At 47.2% G+C, this 17,976-nt stretch overlaps 1 protein-coding gene across 1 annotated transcript in view; it reads left to right on the forward strand.

Moving 5' to 3' along the window:
- The window catches only part of LOC130122149 (WD repeat-containing protein 7), a 176,473-nt gene that overhangs the window by 140,186 nt on the left and 18,311 nt on the right, over positions 1-17,976 (forward strand). Inside the window, exon 21 of the mRNA XM_056291190.1 lies at positions 2,430-2,616. Coding sequence (XP_056147165.1) covers positions 2,430-2,616 — 187 coding nt within the window. The remainder of the gene's footprint in view (positions 1-2,429; positions 2,617-17,976) is intronic.

A 17,976-nucleotide genomic window follows, 5' to 3' on the forward strand; every position in this document is an offset into this window, starting at 1 on the left:
TTGTCTCTCTGTCTTCTCTTGAGATAGTTTTAAGGCTCTGCAGGAAAGATGATGATTAAAAAACACAAAATGCGCATTCTTTATTACCGTGTGTTGCCATGGTGATAGATTGATGAGACCCCCTCACGTCACTTGAGACAGAGAGTGAGGACGAGAGAATGAGCCAACCTCTTCCCCTCTCTCCCCGACCATCAATCCATACTCCCTCTGCCTTTTCCATTTCCCCGTTCCCTATTCTCCCCTTGCTTTCATCCATCACTTCCTCTCTCATCCCCCATCTTCTCTCTCTCTCCCCCTCTCTCTCCTACTTGATAGAGAATTTATGTCCATTACTGTGAGTGGCAGAAGGAAGTAAACGGTGGACTGTCCTCTCATCCCTCCCCACACCTTTTTTCTCTGTTGTTAGTTGTTTGTTTGTTTGCATGTTTAGAATTTCACAGACAGAACTTGGGGTGCTAAGAAAAAGCAGTTCAGTGGAAAATTACTGAGCCGTGATGACCCCCCCCCCCACCTTTTTTTCTCCCCAATTGTATCCGGCCAATTAACCCACTCTTCCGAGCCATCCCGGTCGCTGCCCCGCCCCCTCCACCGTGCCGGGGAGGGCTGCAGACTACCACATGCCTCCTCCAATACATGTGGAGTCGCCAGCCGCTTCTTTTCACCTGACAGTGAGGAGTTTCACCAGGGGATGTAGTGCGTGGGAGGATCACGCTAATTCCCCCGTCCAACCAGAGGAGGCGCTAGTGCACAACCAGGACATGTACCCACATGCAGCTTCCCACCCACAGACACGGCCGATTGTGTCTGTAGGGACGCCCGACCAAGCCGGAGGTGACACGGGGATTCGAACCGGTGATCCCTGTGTTGGAAGGCAACGTAATAGACCGCCAAGCCGAGCCATGATGATTTTAGTGTCACTGCATTTCCCCTGAATTGGTGTACGTGTGATTTTTCTATAACCAAGACTGAAGTATTTCCAAAACGCCAGCTTCTGTGTCGTTTCAGAGTTAAAGCGCAGCCGGACGTTGGATTTTACCGTGTTGTAATATTGAGGCAGACACGACGAACGCCACACGCAAGCTGTGTCGTGCAGAAGCCAAGCCTTGCAACGACACCACTAATTTGTGCGCTCACATTACTTGGCACCATCCTGAAATAATGAAGGGTATACGCATGTATACCGACTCATTATTTGTAAATAATCATTAATAATAGCATTACAATTACAATTTAGACATGACTTCTCTGAACCCGAGGATTATAAGTATTGGCACACCGTCCTAAAACAAAATCTTTTGGTCTTGACAACCCACAGTTTACAGTGACTGGTTACAAAGTGTTAGCATTATTTCTATTAGCAGCGTCTAGCAACAATATAGCACGCTGCTGCCCGATAAGCCTGTCTGTAGGTTTGAGCTGCATTCCTTATCTGGATCTCCCATTGTCTGGGGCTTTACCACTGGCCATAACATAGCAGCTAACGAGGTTAGCGGGGCGCTCCATCATTCTCAGTATATATCACCCATAACAACCTTAGCATGACGATGCTAACACGGTTAGCGCTCTATCTGTCAATGCCTGTACTGTAACAGTCCGGCCCAGCAATGCTAACACAGTTAGCTTCCAGCTATATCTCTCATAGCCCTGTCCACACACACTGTGTGTGTGTGTGTGTGTGTGTGTGTGTAAACGAATAAGGAAGGGGGGTTGCCATTTAAAGCGGCTTGATGATGAAATGTCAGGAGATACGGATGATGAAATTAGCTTTGTGCGTCTGGGAGTCTAGAAGACCTTTGGAAAGACTATGGGATTATAGATACTTTCAAGTATATTACACACTATTGTGTAATTTCCCCTGTTGGCAAAGTATAAGATATGACAAACGCCATTTAAGTCCAGGGGAAAATTCGGTTTTTCAGGTGCTTGACTAGAGAACAAAGAATAGCAGGAATTAAAACAAAATTGATATCAAGATAACAAAGGATATAAATAGAATATATATTAAAGAGTGAGCATGTCAATAATAATAATAATAATGATAGTAATATGAAAGTAATAAATCTCATTTGTATAACATTTGATGCAGTTCAAAGCGCTTTAGTATACTGGAAAGCAGAGAAATTAATCAGAAGCCGTAAAAAGTCGGATAAAATGTCAGTTTAAAGGGGCTTTCGTATCAACAACAGATCATTAAGATCAAAAGCTATTTAAGATCAAATGAGATGATAAAAGTAAAATTATAGATGAATGTGAAAAAAAATCAACTAGTGCATATCAGAAGATAAAAGGCTGTTGATACTAATGGACTTATATATTTAAATATATATAACATATACTATGTATACATACATACATACATATATACACACACACACACACACACACACACACACACATATATATATATATTCTCCATTTTCTGTTTTCAGGTAAGGCCCTGACCTTCCTGCTGCTACAGCCACCCAGCCCCAAGCTGCCGGCACACAGCACCATCCGGCGTACAGCCATCGATCTGATTGGTCGAGGTTTCACAGTGTGGGAGCCTTATATGGACGTGTCAGCGGTGCTGATGGGACTGCTGGAGCTCTGCGCAGATGCTGAGAAACAGCTAGCCAAGTGAGTAGACTGACAGACACACACACACACACACAGATGCACTAGTGAGTTGGGTTCTACTGTACTGTATGTCCCCGGTTTCTCCTGAGTAATCAATCATGTCATCGATATATCAATCTATTTCTCAATCTGTCTATATGGATGTCTATCTGTCCCTATCACTCCCTCCCTCCATTCATTCATTCATGTCTACATCTCGGACAGCAGGGTAGCCATAAAACGTTCCACTTTTCATCTTCTCTATCTTAAACACACAACAGATGTTCCACTTAAAACGCACTCCACCTTAAACGTTCTCTATTTACTATGTACTCCACCTTCAGTGTTCTCTTCTTAAAAACACACTCCACCTTAAACGTTCTCTATTTACTATGTACTCCACCTTCAGTGTTCTCTTCTTAAAAACACACTCCACCTTAAACGTTCTCTATTTACTGTGTACTCCACCTTCAGTGTTCTCTTCTTAAAAACACACTCCACCTTAAACGTTCTTTACCTAAAACACACTCCATCTTAAACGTTCTCTATTTACTATGTACTCCACCTTCAGTGTTCTCTTCTTAAAAACACACTCCACCTTAAACGTTCTCTATTTACTGTGTACTCCACCTTCAGTGTTCTCTTCTTAAAAACACACTCCACCTTAAACGTTCTTTACCTAAAACACACTCCATCTTAAACGTTCTCTATTTACTATGTACTCCACCTTCAGTGTTCTCTTCTTAAAAACACACTCCACCTTAAACGTTCTCTATTTACTATGTACTCCACCTTCAGTGTTCTCTTCTTCAAAACACCCTCCATCTTAAATGTTCTTTACCTAAAACACACTCCACCTGGTGCTCGGATAGCGTAACGGTCTATTTCATTTCCTATCAACACGGAATCGCCAGTTCGAATCCCCGTGTTACCACCGGCTTGGTCGGGCGTCCCTACAGACACAATTGGCCGTGTCTGTGGGTTGGAAGCCAGATGTGGGTATGTGTCCTGGTCACTGCACTAGCGCCCCCTCTGGTCGGTCGGGGCGCCTATTCAGGGGGAAGGGGAACTGGGAGGAATAGCGTGATCCTCCCACGCGCTACGTCCCCCTGGTGAAACTCCTCGCTGTCAGGTGAAAAGAGGCGGCTGGCGACTCCACATGTATCGGAGGAGGCTTGTGGTAGTCTGCAGCCCTCCCCGGATCAGCAGAGGGGGTGAAGCAGCGACTGGGATGGCCCAGAGAGCGGGGTGATTGGCCAGGTACAGTTGGGGATAAAAGGGGGGGGGTAACACTCTACCCAAGATATTTTCTTAAAACTCCACCTTAACCATACTGAAACACAGTCCACCTTAAGCGTTTTCTCCCTTAAACACATTTTGTTGTCAACACTCAGCCTTCTAGTAAATAACCCAAAGCACAAATACATAGTGAGGAAGAGAGGGAGGAAGTGAGGATGTGGAGCAGACGTAGGCTTGTACGTGCCCTCACATGGACAGACACACACAGTGAGTTATGAAGCCGGCTGCTAATCTGATTGGAGGACATTAAGATGATGTAATGTTGTCTGGGCTGCCCTGACACACAACACATTTATTCTGTGTGTGTGTGTGTGTGTCAGTCAGCCTGAGCTGTGTTTGGTGTATGTTGGTGTGTTGTTTTGTCCGTCTGTGTGTGTCTTGTATGTTTCTTGTTATATGTTAGTTTGGTGTCACATTTTTTCAGGAAGATGTTGTAATGAAATGTTGCCTTGATGAAAAGATGTCAGTTTGACAGCAGACTGCCTGTCTGTACTGCTACAGACCAGCATCTGGCTAGCCTCTTGTTCTGCCAGGAAGTGAAAATGACGATAACCCCGAGTTTCTCTTCTGTACATTAGGTATGGGGGACCCTCATACTGGGAAGTAATGACAGAGCTGAGTTGTTTTACCAATAAACTCTATGAATAGAGTTTCATCTGAGTTACCAAGATGTTAGCACTTCATTAACACTTCATTTATCATTTCATTTCTGACACTTTCATACATGCAATGAAACAAAACATCATTTCCCCCAGCCCACAGCAGCGCAACACAAAGACAAAAACACAGCCAAAAACTATAAGAACTACAAGAACACATCAAAACTAACACATATCTAAACAAAACAAAAATCACTGTCCAGGAGAGCGAACGCCAGCCAGGATGACTGTCGGAACTGCCGGTCTGCATCGGCTAGCAGTTAGCTTAGCCTGCCCTGCTTCCACATCCTGTCAGACCATCCTCAGTGTTTCCTCTTCGAGCGCAGCCCCGGTCAGGGCCATGGTCCTTGGGCCCACAGGACACAGCAGATCAAGCTCCCTCAGCCAATCCAACACCAGCTCTCCCAGCCAGACACCTTCAACACACCTCCCCCCACTCCAAACGATGACACTAAAAACACAGTCAAGGCTAGCCGAGGCCGCCGCCAGACCGCCTTCGGTGGTATCGGAACTGCTGGTCTGCGTGGGCTAGCAGTTAGCTTAGCCTGCCCTGCTTGCGCATCCTGTCAGAACGCCCACAGTGTTTCCTCTTGGGCCACAGCTCCAGGCAGGGCCGTGGTCCCTGGGCCCACAGGACGCAGCAGACCAAGCTGTCCCAGCCGATCCAGCGCCAGCTCTCCCAGCCATCAAACGAAGACAAACTTAGACGCAGATGTGGACAAAGACACTGCATGGATGGTACTGGGTGAGGCCGCCACAAATATGAATTCGTGCCACCATCTTGCTACACTGGTACTGGGTGAGGCCGCTGCAAACGTGAATTTGCGCCGCCATCTTCCTACACTGGAAGCGGAAACATTATCATGACGGGTTTGTTACAAAGGTGGTGAAGTGGAATTGAAGCCTGTCCCACCTCATTTCAAGTCACAGTGGATAAGAGTGTCACATAAAGGAGAAAAAGTAAACATGAACACTGTTTCTATTCGTTACTTGTCATTTTTATGATGTAGTAACAGGAGCTTCTTCCACTTATAAGTTCATTTGAAGTCCCCAGATTATGGTAAGATAAATGGAACTGAGTTTAAGATGCTGTGAGGCAGCTCGTAGCATGTTATACATCTGATGAGGCAGCTTGTGCATGTGCCTGTATGACCTCACATGTCTATTTATCCGCTGAAATATAACTTCCCAACATGAGCTGATCCTATTAAGGCTGAAACTCAAGCTAGGCTACCATGCTCAAATGAGTATAGATATGTCTGCCTGCACGCTCCGTGGGTGTGTGTGTGTGTGTGTGTGTGTGTGTGTGTGTGTGTGTGTGTGTGTGTGTGTCTCGCCTGTCATGGCATCATTTAATAGGTTTACTAGGGGTCATTTCTCTGGGAGGAAGGGCGAGAGGGGAGGGTGCAGAGAGCTTACGTTGGATTTGGTTTTGCTTGATTGTTAAAGTCCTGAAGATTTAAACTCAAGACAAATTTCCTTTTTATTATTATTCAAATACTTTTTTTTTAAATGTTCACATATGTTATACAGACCTTTTGGGTGTGACCTTGGGCAGTGTATTTAAGATGCTCAATTCAAATTTCCTTTTTGATTAAGTATTTTAGCTAATAGCTAATACATCCATCCATTATCCAAGCCACTTATCCGAATTTGGGTTGCGGGATGCTGGAGCTTATCTCAGCAGTCATTGGGTGGCAAATAGATCATCCATGAATATCTAAATCATGAGCGCTTTGGTAGTTGCAATTTTTTGTATCCGGCCAATTGCCCCGCTCTGCTGAGCCGTCCCGGTCACTGCTCCATCCCCTCTGCCAATCCAGGGGGGGCTGCAGACTACCACATGCCTCCTCTGATAGAGCTGCTTCTTTTCACCTGACAGTGAGGAGTTTCACCAGGGGGTTCAGCACATGGGAGGATCATGCTCTTCCCCCGAGTTCCCTCTCCCCCCTGACCAGGCACCCTGACCAACCAGAGGAGGCGCTAGTGCAGTGGCCATGACACATACCCATATACCAGCGGTCGGGAACCTATGGCTCGCGAGCCATATATGGCTCTTCCGGTGACGGCATATGGCTCCCAAACAATTTTGAGTTGAAAAATGTTTTTTTTCAAAAAAATCAGTTTGGAATTGATTTTAAAATACTTGTGATATTTCTTAATAATACTGTGTCATTTTAGAGTAAACAGAAATTAGTTTTGAAGATAAATTTCACGGGTCACGGGTCACCCGTGGGTCAGGTCGGGAACCAATGGCTCGCGAGCATGTCCGGGTCATTGTAAAGGTGAAGAAATCAATTTTATCAGATAGCCAACTAGTTTATCCGCTTCAACCCTTGTAATGGAAAAGATGGCGAAAAGAAAAAAAGACGATGATTACCGTGCATTCCAGGCTGCGTGCACAGAGGAATTTGCATTTGTGGAGGGAGCAGGATCTGCGGTATGTCTAATATGCAATGATAAAATTGCATCGATGAAACGGTCAAATATAAAGCGGCACTTCGATACGCACCATGCTTCATTTGCATGGAAATATCCAGCGGGGGACAGCAGGAAAAGGGCATGCGAGGAGCTACAGCGGAGAGTGCAGACGAGTCAGCAGCAACTACGTGTGTGGACCAAGCAAGGTGACGGGAATTCCGCTAGCTTTGCGGCTGCTTTGGCAATAGTAAGGAATGGAAAGTCATTCACAGATGGCGAGTATGCCAAAACATTCATGCTTGATGTGGCCAATGAACTGTTTGATGACTTCCCAAATAAAGACAAGATTAATCAAACGAATAAAAGACATGCCCCTGTCAGCAAGAACTGTGCACGATCGTAGCATCATGATGGCAAATCAAGTCGAGGAAACACAAATTAAGGACATAAACGCCGGGACATACTTTTCTCTCGCGTTAGATGAGTCAACAGACGTTAGCCATCTATCTCAGTGCAGTATCATTGCCAGGTATGCTGCAGGTGACACACTGCGTGAGGAAAGCTTGGCTGTTTTGCCAATGAAAGGGACAACAAGAGGAGAGGATTTATTCACGTCTTTCATGGAGTTTGCTAAAGAAAAAAAACTACCGATGGATAAACTTATTTCTGTCTGTACTGATGGTGCACCCTGTATGTTGGGGAAGAACAAAGGATTTGTAGCGCTTCTCCATGAACATGAAAAGAGAGCCATCCTAAGTTTTCATTGCATCCTGCACCAGGAGGCGCTTTGCGCTCAGACGTGTGGCCAGGAGCTTGGTGAGGCGATGTCGCTGGTCATTCGAGTGGTCAACTTTATTGTTGCCCGAGTTTTAAATGATCGCCAGTTTAAAGCTCTGTTAGAAGAAGTTGGGAATCATTATCCCGGTCTGCTTTTACACAGCAACGTGCGTTGGTTGTCAAGGGGGAAGGTGCTCAGCCGTTTTGCAGCTTGTCTGAGTGAAATCCGGACTTTTCTTGAAATGAAAGGCGTCAAGCATCCTGTGCTAGACAACACTGACTGGCTCCTGCAGTTTCACTATCTCGTGGACATAACTGGCCATCTGAACCAGCTCAATGTGAAAATGCAAGGTATTGGAAATACAATCTCATCCCTTCAACAAGCAGTGTTTGCATTTGAAAGCAAGCTGGAAGTCTTTCTCAGGGACATTGAAACAGGTCGTCTTCTGCACTTTGAAAGACTGCAACAATTTAGAGATGCATGCTTAGCAAGTGACTCCACTCAACATCTGGATCTCCAGCAGCTAGCTGGCTTTACGTCCAATCTCCTGCAGTCATTCAAAGCACGTTTTGGAGAATTTCGTGCGCGCACTGGTCTTTTCAAGTTCATCACTCATCCACATGAGTGTGCAGTGGACAAAATCGACCTGACATGCATCCCCGGGGTCTCTATCGGAGACTTTGAGCTGGAAGTTGCTGACCTGAAGGCATCAGACATGTGGATTAGTAAGTTCAAGTCACTTAATGGAGAGTTGGAAAGTCTTGCGCGACAGCGAGCAGAGCTGGCGAGGGAACACAAGTGGACAGAAATGAAAAATCTTCAACCTGAAGACCAGCTGATTCTTAAAACTTGGAACGAGCTTCCTGTGACATACCACACAATGCAGCGTGTGAGTATTGCCGTATTGACCATGTTTGGCTCTACATATGCATGTGAGCAGTCATTCTCGCATATGAGGAACATTAAGACCAACCTACGCTCACGTTTAACTGATGGAAGCCTCAACGCCTGCATGAAGCTCAACCTCACCACGTATGAACCAGACTACAAGGCCATCAGCAAAACCATGCAGCACCAGAAGTCGCATTAAAAGTAAGACATATTTAATTTATTATACGTTAAAAATACTATATGGCTCTCAATGAAATATATTTAGAAATATTTGGCTTTTATGGCTCTCCCAGTCAAAAAGGTTCCTGACCCCTGCCATATACCCATATCCAGCTTCGCACTCAGACACGGCCAATTGTGTCTGTAGGGACGCCTGACCAAGCCAGAGATACCACGGGGATTCGAACCGGCGATCCCCGTGTTGGTAGGCAACACAATAGACCGCTACGCTACCCGGATGCCCAAAGATTACATTACATTACAATCATTTAGCCGACGCTTTTATCCAAAGCGACTTACAATAAGTGCATTTAACGTAGGAAATCAGGAGAACTACTAGTCATCAGAGGTCATAAGTGCATCTAAACAAGCATCTAAGAGCAAAACCAGTGCTAAAGTAAAAGCGCAAGAAAGAGTTTTTTTTATTTTTTATGAGTGAATACAATAAGTGCTACGAGCAAGTAGCAGGTTAGTAGTTCTTGAAGAGGTGAGTTTTCAACCTGCGCCAAAAGATGGGCAGCGACTCCGCTGTCCTGACATCAGTGAAAAGTTCATTCCACCACTGTGGGGCCAGGACAGAAAAGAGCCATTACCGGGTTGATCGGCAACAGGAGCCTCTGAGCCACAGGGCAACCAGGCATCCCGAGGCAGCAGAGCAAAGTGGTCGGACGGGGGTGTAGTACTTGACCATGGCCTGGAGATAGGAAGGAGCTGTTCCTTTCACTACCCTGTAGGCTAGCACCAGTCTTAAACTGGATGCAAGCAGTGTAGGGACATGAGAAGGGGAGTTGTGTGGCAGAATTTAGGGCGGTTGAACACCAGACGAGCTGCAGCTTTCCGAACAAGCTCCAGAGGTCTGATGGCCGACGCCAGGGCGGCAGCAAGGAGGGAGTTGCTGTAGTCCAGCCGGGAGATGACCAGAGCCTAGATGAGCACCTGTGCCGTCTCGTCAGTGAGGAATGGGCAAATCCTCCTGATGTTATAGAGGAGAAATCTGCAGGAGCGAGCAACTGATGCAACATTTGCAGTAAATGACAGTTGGTTGTCCAGAATCACACCCGGATTCCTCACAGTCCGAGCTGGTGTCACTACAGTGTTGTCAATGCTGATGGCCAGGTCTCGGTGCGGGCAATCTTTCCCCAGGAGGAACGTCAGCTCTGTCTTGTCCAGATTTAGCTTCAGGTGGTGTGTCGCCATCCATTCCGAGATGTCAGTCAAGCACACAGCAATGCGTGTCTCTACTTGTGTGTGAGAGGGAGGAAAGGACAAGACCAGCTGGGTGTCATCGGCATAACAATGGTAAGAGAAGTCATGCGAGCGAATAACAGAACCCAGGGATGTCGTGTACAGGGAGAACAGGAGAGGACCCAGAACCGAACCTTGTGGAACGTCTGTAGTCAGTCTGCGAGGCTGACACAGATCCCCTCCATGTCACCTGGTAGGAGCGACCCGTCAGGTAGGATGCAAACATTGAGAGTGTAGAGCCTGTGACACCCAGCCCCTCAAGGGTTGAGAGGAGGATTTGGTGGTTGACTGTGTTGAACGCAGCTGACAGGTCCAGGAGTATCAGGACAGAGGAGAGAGAGTTTGCTCTCGCAGAGTGCAGCAATTCTGGCACTGCAAGGAAGGCCGTCTCTGTTGAGTGACCCACCTTGAACCCAGACTGGTTGGGGTCCAGGAGGTTGTTCTAGTGGAGGTACAAGGAAAGTTGGTTAAAGACAGCATGTTCGAGAGTTTTGGATAGAAAGGGTAAAGGGAAACCATCTGTAGTTTTTGACGTCAGAGGGGCTAAGTGATGGTTTCTTGAGAAGGGGAGTGACTCTAGCAGTCTTGAAGGCAGATGGAAAGAATCCTGCCTGGAGGGAGGTGTTGATAAAGTTGGTTAGAAAGGGAAGGAGTTAATGTGCTGTAGACTGAAGAAGAGGGGAGGGGACTAGATCAAGGGGGCATGTGGTGGGGCGACTGGATGTGATGGAGGACCTCATTGGGGGAGAGGGGAGCGAAGTGGGATAGGGTGGGACGTGGAGAGGTGAGGGAGGGTGCAGAGGGTGGGCTAGTGCAAGGAGCACTCACCGGGTGGTGAGAAAAGGAGGATCTGATGTCGTTTACCTTCTTGTAAAAGAAGTTAGCGAAGTCATCAGGGAGAAGGGAGGAAGTAGGAGGAGGAGGTGGGGGTTGAAGAAGTGTAGAGAAGGTTTCAAAGAGTTTCTTAGGGTTAGAGGCAGAGGATTGGATTTTAGAGCGATAAAGGCGGCTTTAGCAGCAGAAAGGGAGGAGTGGAAAGGGAGTGGAACGAAGAGATTGGAAGTTGAGAAGGTCCTCTGGGAGTTTGCCTTTTCTCCACTTGCACTCTGCCACGCTTACGCTCCGTCTGTCAGTACGTACTGAGTCAGACAGCCAAGGGGCAGGTGGAGTTGGGTGTGCAGGCCTGGAGGTGATGGGACAGAGGTTGTTCAGAGAAGAGGAGAGGGAAGGGAGAAGAAGATCAGTAGCAGTGTCAGGGGGTAGGAGAGAGAAAGATTCAGGTGTAGGGAGGATGGAGGTAACAGAGGAAGAAAGATCAGTGGCAGAGAGAGAGCAGAGGTGTCTACGGGTGGAAACCATGTGGGAAGGGGGAGGGGCTGAGGAGGGAGAGAGAGGGAGAGAGAGTAGGACATGAAATAGTTGTCAGAGAGCTGGAGGGGAGTAACAGAGATTGGAAATAGGACAGTGTCTAGTAAAGATAAGGTCCAGCAGGTTGCCGGCCTTGTGGGTAGGAGGAGAGGGTGAGAGGTGAAGGTCAAAGGAGGAGAGGAAAGAGAGAAGAGGATCTACCTTGTCAGTGTGGATGTTGAAGTTACCGAGAAGGATACGTGCAGAGTCATAACCAGGGAAGTGTGAGACAAGTGTGTCAAGCTCCTCCAGAAACTCACCAAGGGGGCCTGGTGGGCGGTACACAACCACAATGGTGAGTTTGACTGGATAAGAGACAGTAACAGCATGAAATTCAAAAGAGGGCAGAGAAAATTGTGGAATGGAAACAAAGAGTATTTCCATTTCGGGGAGATTAGCAGGTCAGTACCACCACCTCGCCTCCCAGCTCTGGGAGTGTGAGAAAAAGGGTACACATCTGACAGAGCTGCGGGCGTGGTAGTGTTTTCTGATGTGATCCAGGTCTCAGTTAGAGCAAGAAAGTTGTGGGAGAGCAAGGATGCGTAGCCTGAGATAAACTCAGCTTTCGGCACCACAGACTGGCAATTCCAGAGCCCTCCCGTCACCACCTGCTCAACGTGAGTGGAGAGAGTGGGATAGATGAGATTGGTAGGGTCACAGCGCCTAGGAGTGACCCAACGTCTATGCCAGCCCCGGGAAGAGGAAAGGACAGGAATGCGAAGGAAACACATAGTCCATACTAGGTACACAAAATACAGATGACTGACCGGATCTAAAAAGAGCAGTCCTTGCTTGACGAAGCCTTGGTTTGAAAAAGTCGCGCTTGCCTTTGTTCACACTAGCTTTTGTTCAGTCTCGGCTTGTTTGCCCTCGGCTTGTTTGCCTGACGCTTCCAAGTAGCAGCCTTGATTTAAAGAACACTGATTGCTAATTATCTGCCACGAGTCCAGGTCACACCCTGGCCACTTAACACCCAATTGGCCAAAGAGCTAAAATGAAAGTAGGCCTATTGCCCAGAAACTGGTCACTTACGTAAAACTCTTATCAAACCTCACACAAAACTATTAAAGCTGCAAACAGTAAGTTATCAAGGAATAGATTTATAAGATGAAATGATAACTCGGTCGAAACAGCTGGGCAACAAGAAATATTTAAGGACACACTAGATGAAAAACAGCTACAGCTAGAATAAGATCCCACTAGGAACCAGCAGCAGATGTATAGAGAAAAGGACCAATACTCAAGCAGCTGGAATAAGACTAATAGCAACTTATTAAGCAAGAAAGATGATACTTACTCTGTTCTAGATGAGCCAGCATTTCAGAATCACTCCAGAAGTTAAAATGCACACTATAATAAATAAACACCCAAAAACCTTAAAGACAAAACTTCATAAAGAAGTCCACTGGAGACAAACTAGAACCATTAGATCTGGGGAAAGTCATTTAGTTTTGATGCTGTCCACATTGATTTTACAATCATTCAGCTTAGGTGGTGCCCAAAATGGCTTGGGTGCTGCACCTACGCCTTATAATAGTAGGGAAAACCCTGAACGTGTTATATCTATGCATGCTCAGTAATCCAGGTAAGGAACTCACAGGAAGTTGAATCAGTTCGTCTGGACTCGACATTCAGAGTTGACCGTCTTGTTAGCCTCTGCTGCTCAGTGGAAGCACAGGGAAGATGTTTGCCAGGGCGAACCCCCTTCACCTCTCCTGCAGTTGGGGAAACAACGGGCAAGACTTTTCTTGGTCTGGAGAAACTGCAGCATTTATTAACCGACACACTGTAGCCTGTACTGTACATTTACTGCCAGACTGACAACTTCCTGCTAACATTTTCCTCTGCTCCGCCCGCATTTACCCTCACTTTTCCTCTGTTCCGCCCGCATTTACCATCACTTTTCCTCTGCTCCGGCCACATTTACCGTCACTTTCCCCCTGCTCCACCCACATTTACCGTTACCTTTCCTCTGCTCCGCCCGCATTCACCATCGCTTTTCCTCTGCTCCGCCCGCATTTACCATCACTTTTCCTCTGTTCCGCCCGCATTTACCATCACTTTTCCTCTGCTCCACCCACATTTACCGTCACTTTCCCCCTGCTCCACCCACATTTACCGTTACTTTTCCTCTGTTCCGCCCGCATTTACCATCACTTTTCCTCTGCTCCGGCCACATTTACCGTCACTTTCCCCCTGCTCCACCCACATTTACCGTTACCTTTCCTCTGCTCCGCCCGCATTCACCATCGCTTTTCCTCTGCTCCGCCCGCATTTACCATCACTTTTCCTCTGTTCCGCCCGCATTTACCATCACTTTTCCTCTGCTCCACCCACATTTACCGTCACTTTCCCCCTGCTCCACCCACATTTACCGTTACTTTTCCTCTGCTCCGCCCGCATTCACCATTGCTTTTCCTCTGCTCCGCCCGCATTTACCGTCACTTTTCCTCTGCTCCACCCGCATTTACCGTCACTTTTCCTCTGCTCCACCCGCATTTACCGTCACTTTTCCTCTGCTCCACCCGCATTTACCGTCACTTTTCCTCTGCTCCACCCGCATTTACCGTTACTTTTCCTCTGCTCCGCCCGCATTTACCGTCACTTTTCCTCTGCTCCACCCGCATTTACCGTCACTTTTCCTTTGCCACTTTTCTGCACTTACTTTCACTTCTCTGCCGCTCGCACTCTCACACCCACTCAACCACACATCCACATACAGTCTCTTTCTCACCAGTATCACATCATGTGTATTGGTAAATGCTGTCACACACACACACACACACACACACACACACACACACAATTGCATATAAAGAGAGTCTATTTCCATGCAGCTGACTTGCTGCAAGGGTATTTGTCCCTAATCTATCCAGCCGTTCACAGCCACACTCCCTGAAGCTGTGTGTGTGTGTGTGTGTGTGTGTGTGTGTGTCTGCGTGCGCACACGCATGCAGACATGAGCAACCGTGCGTGATAATCCTTTTCCGATAGGCAGAGATTTGAGAAAGCTACTTTTGTGAAGAACTCACATTTTCACCGTCAAGACACACACACAGACACACAGTCACGAAACATATTTCTCCATAGGAAATCAGAGCTGCCTCTGATCTCACTGCGACCCTCCTACGGGCCTGGACCCACGCTTAAGATATCGCCTCCTGCTGACTCATCAGGGTCCACTGTCATTTGATATGGCTGCCAGTTATCATGTAGCGCTAACTACACCTCATATGTGTGTGTGTGTGGGGGGGGGGGGGGCTGTGCAGAAATAGGGTCTCTAGATTTTCTGTTTGTGAAATAGCTGTCAGTTATCATGTAGCGCTGACTACACCTGGTGTGTGTGTGTGTGTGTGTGTGTGTGTGTGTGCCCATATACCAGCTAGTCGGTGTTCCAGTCATGTGGTCATTTTGCCAGCTAGTCAAACCAGGCAGTCGGTCATTCGGCCGGCCAGTCAATAAACCAGTCGGTCAGTCAGTCAGTGAGTCAGTAGGCTGGTTATTCACTCAGAAGGGCACATACGTATAGTGGTAGGTGTCAAGCAGTGACTCTCTCTGTGTGACTGAGGTAATAGATTTTTACCCCCCTCCACACACACAAACACACAAAAATCAATACCTGCACTCCTTGCAGTGTGTATGTTTGATCGCCTGTGCGCGTGTGCGCACACGTGTGCCGTGTGCTCGTGTTGCGTGGTATTGACTGGATAATATCAGTGTGATATTGTGCTGTGAATGCAGTCATGTTGGCACGTTCACACACTGAACCACCGTGTGTGTGTGTGTGTGTGTGTGTACACCGATTATCCAAAACATTAAAACCACCTGCCTAATATTGTGTAGATCCCCCTCATGCCAACAAAACAGCTCTGGCCCATCAAGACATGGACTCCACCAGACCTCTGAAGGTGTCCTCTGGTATCCGGCACCAAGACGTTAGCAGCAGAGCCTTTAAGTCCTGTAAGTTGTGAGGCGGGGCCTCCATGGATCAGACTTGTTTTTCCAGCACATCCCACAGATGCTTGATCAGATTGAGATCTGGAGAATCTGGAGGCCAAGGCAGCACCTCGAACTCTTCGTCATGTTCCTCAAACCATCCCTGAACAATGTGTGAGGTGCAGCAGGGGGCATGATCCTGCTGGAAGAGGCCATCGCCATCAGGGAATACTGCTGTCATGAAGGGGTGTACCTGGTCTGCAGCCATGGTTAGGTAGGTGGTACATGTCAAAGTAACATCCACATGAATGCCAGGACCCAAGGTCTCCCAGCAGAACATTGATCAGAGCATCACACTGCCTCCACCCGCTTGCCTTCTCCCCATAGTGCATCCTGGTGCCGTCTCTTCCCCAGGTAAACAGTGCACACACACACCCGGCGGTCCACATGATGTAAAAGACAACATGATTCATCAGACCAGACCACCTTCTCCCACTGCGCCGTGGTCCAGTTCTGATGCTCACATGCCCATTGTAGACGCTTTGGGTGGTGGACAGGTGTCATCATGGAGCAGTTTGAGCTACAGTAGCTCTCCTGTGGGATCAGACCAGACGGGCTAGCCTTCACTCCCCACATTCATCAGTGAGCCTTGGGCATCCATGACCCTGTCGTCGGTTCACCGGTTGTCCTTCCTTGGACCACTTTTGGTAGGTAGTGACCACTGCATACCAGGAACACCCCACAAGACCTGCTGGTGTGGAGATGTTCTGACCCAGTCGTCTAGCCGTCACAACTTGATCCTTGTCAAAGTCGCTCAGGTCCTTACACTTGCCCATTTTTCCTGCTTCCAACACATCAACTTCAATAACTGACTGTTCACTACTGACTAATATGTCCCCCCCTTGACAGGTGCCATGGTAACCAGATGATCAGTGTTATTCACTGACCTGTCAGTGGTTTGAATGTTTTGGCTGATTGGTGTGTGTGTGTGTGTGTGTGAAAATAAGGAAGACAGATCTGTTTTTACTCACCTGTCAAACGTCCTCACAAGAACTGGTGTCTATGTTTGTGTCTAGGGGTGGGTATTGTTTAGATATTAACTCTTAACAATACTACAATACTACCGATCCGGTACTTTAATGGTACTCTTATTGGTTCGTTTTGCTAAAAAATTAAGAACAGAATTAACATTGCTTTATTTTGTCAGGTCTGGACAGAGCGTAACTTTTTTTATTTTTTATTTTATTGCTTCCTCCTTTTTCTCCCCAGTTGTACTTGACCAATTACCCCACTCTTCCGAGCCGTCCCGGTCTCTGCTCCACCCCCTCTGCCGATCCAGGGAGGGCTGCAGACTACCACATGCCTCCTCTGATACATGTGGAGTCACCAGCTGCTTCTTTTCACCTGACAGTGAGGATTTTCACCAGGGGGGATCACGCTATTCCCCCCACCCCTGAACAGGCGCCCCGACCGACCAGAGGAGGTGCTAGTGCAGCGACCAGGACACATATCCACATCCGGCTTCCCACCCGCAGACACGGCCAATTGTATCTGTAGGGACGCCCAACCAAGCCGGAGGTAACACAGGGATTTGAACCGGCGATCCCCGTGTTGGTAGGCAACGGAATAGACCACTATGCTACCCGGACGCCCCAATCCTTAAATTTAAAATTAGCACCGGTGCCCATTTAATACCAGGTGTCGGCACCCATCCCTACTTGTGTCCATCCATCCATCCATCTGTATCATTTTACCATCCATCCATCCCTTCATCCATCCACCCACTTGATCATCAATCCATCCAACCATTGTTGTGGTGATTATAATGATGAATCATAGGGTTAGGATAATTAGTGGAAAACCATCATAACCATTGTCATTCTGTATTCACTGATGTGTTTAACTGCATTGTGTAGCATAACAAATTAATTGTCCATAATGTTGATTTTATAATATCAGTTGTGGAAGATGAAAACTGCACCATCTTGTTACAGTTAATTCCACTTCCCCGCCATCCAGTAACCCATCACTCCACACATCTACTGAATGAACTGTTAAAATGGTGCTTTCTCTCTCTCTCTTCTGATGACACTCACCACCGCACGCGCGCGCGCACACACACACACACACACACACACACACACACACACACACACACCACCCATAGGGTTGTGGGGCCAGCTGTTAGTCTGTCTTTAATTCCTGTTGCATTGTGGGAGACCATTATGCTGTAGTCTGGTGAATGGTTTCCATTGACCCAGCCTTGACATTATAAGCTGCCTGCTAATCTCTTCACTCCATATATTACTGAGTATCTCTACCCCCCCCCCCATTCATCTATCCCTCATCCTCATTCTTATTTTCTGTCACTCTCTCAAATTTTTAGCTTATTTTCTGTGCTTCCTGTCTATCCCTCTCTATTATGTTCCCCCTTTTTTCACGTTTTTCTTTCACGCATGTCTTCGCTTATTCATCTCTCTCTCTCATATTTGCTCTAAGTTTCTTTGTAACTCTTTTCCCAAATAT

The sequence above is a fragment of the Lampris incognitus genome, chromosome 12 (genome assembly GCF_029633865.1).
Source record: "Lampris incognitus isolate fLamInc1 chromosome 12, fLamInc1.hap2, whole genome shotgun sequence".
Lineage (NCBI taxonomy): Eukaryota > Metazoa > Chordata > Actinopteri > Lampriformes > Lampridae > Lampris > Lampris incognitus.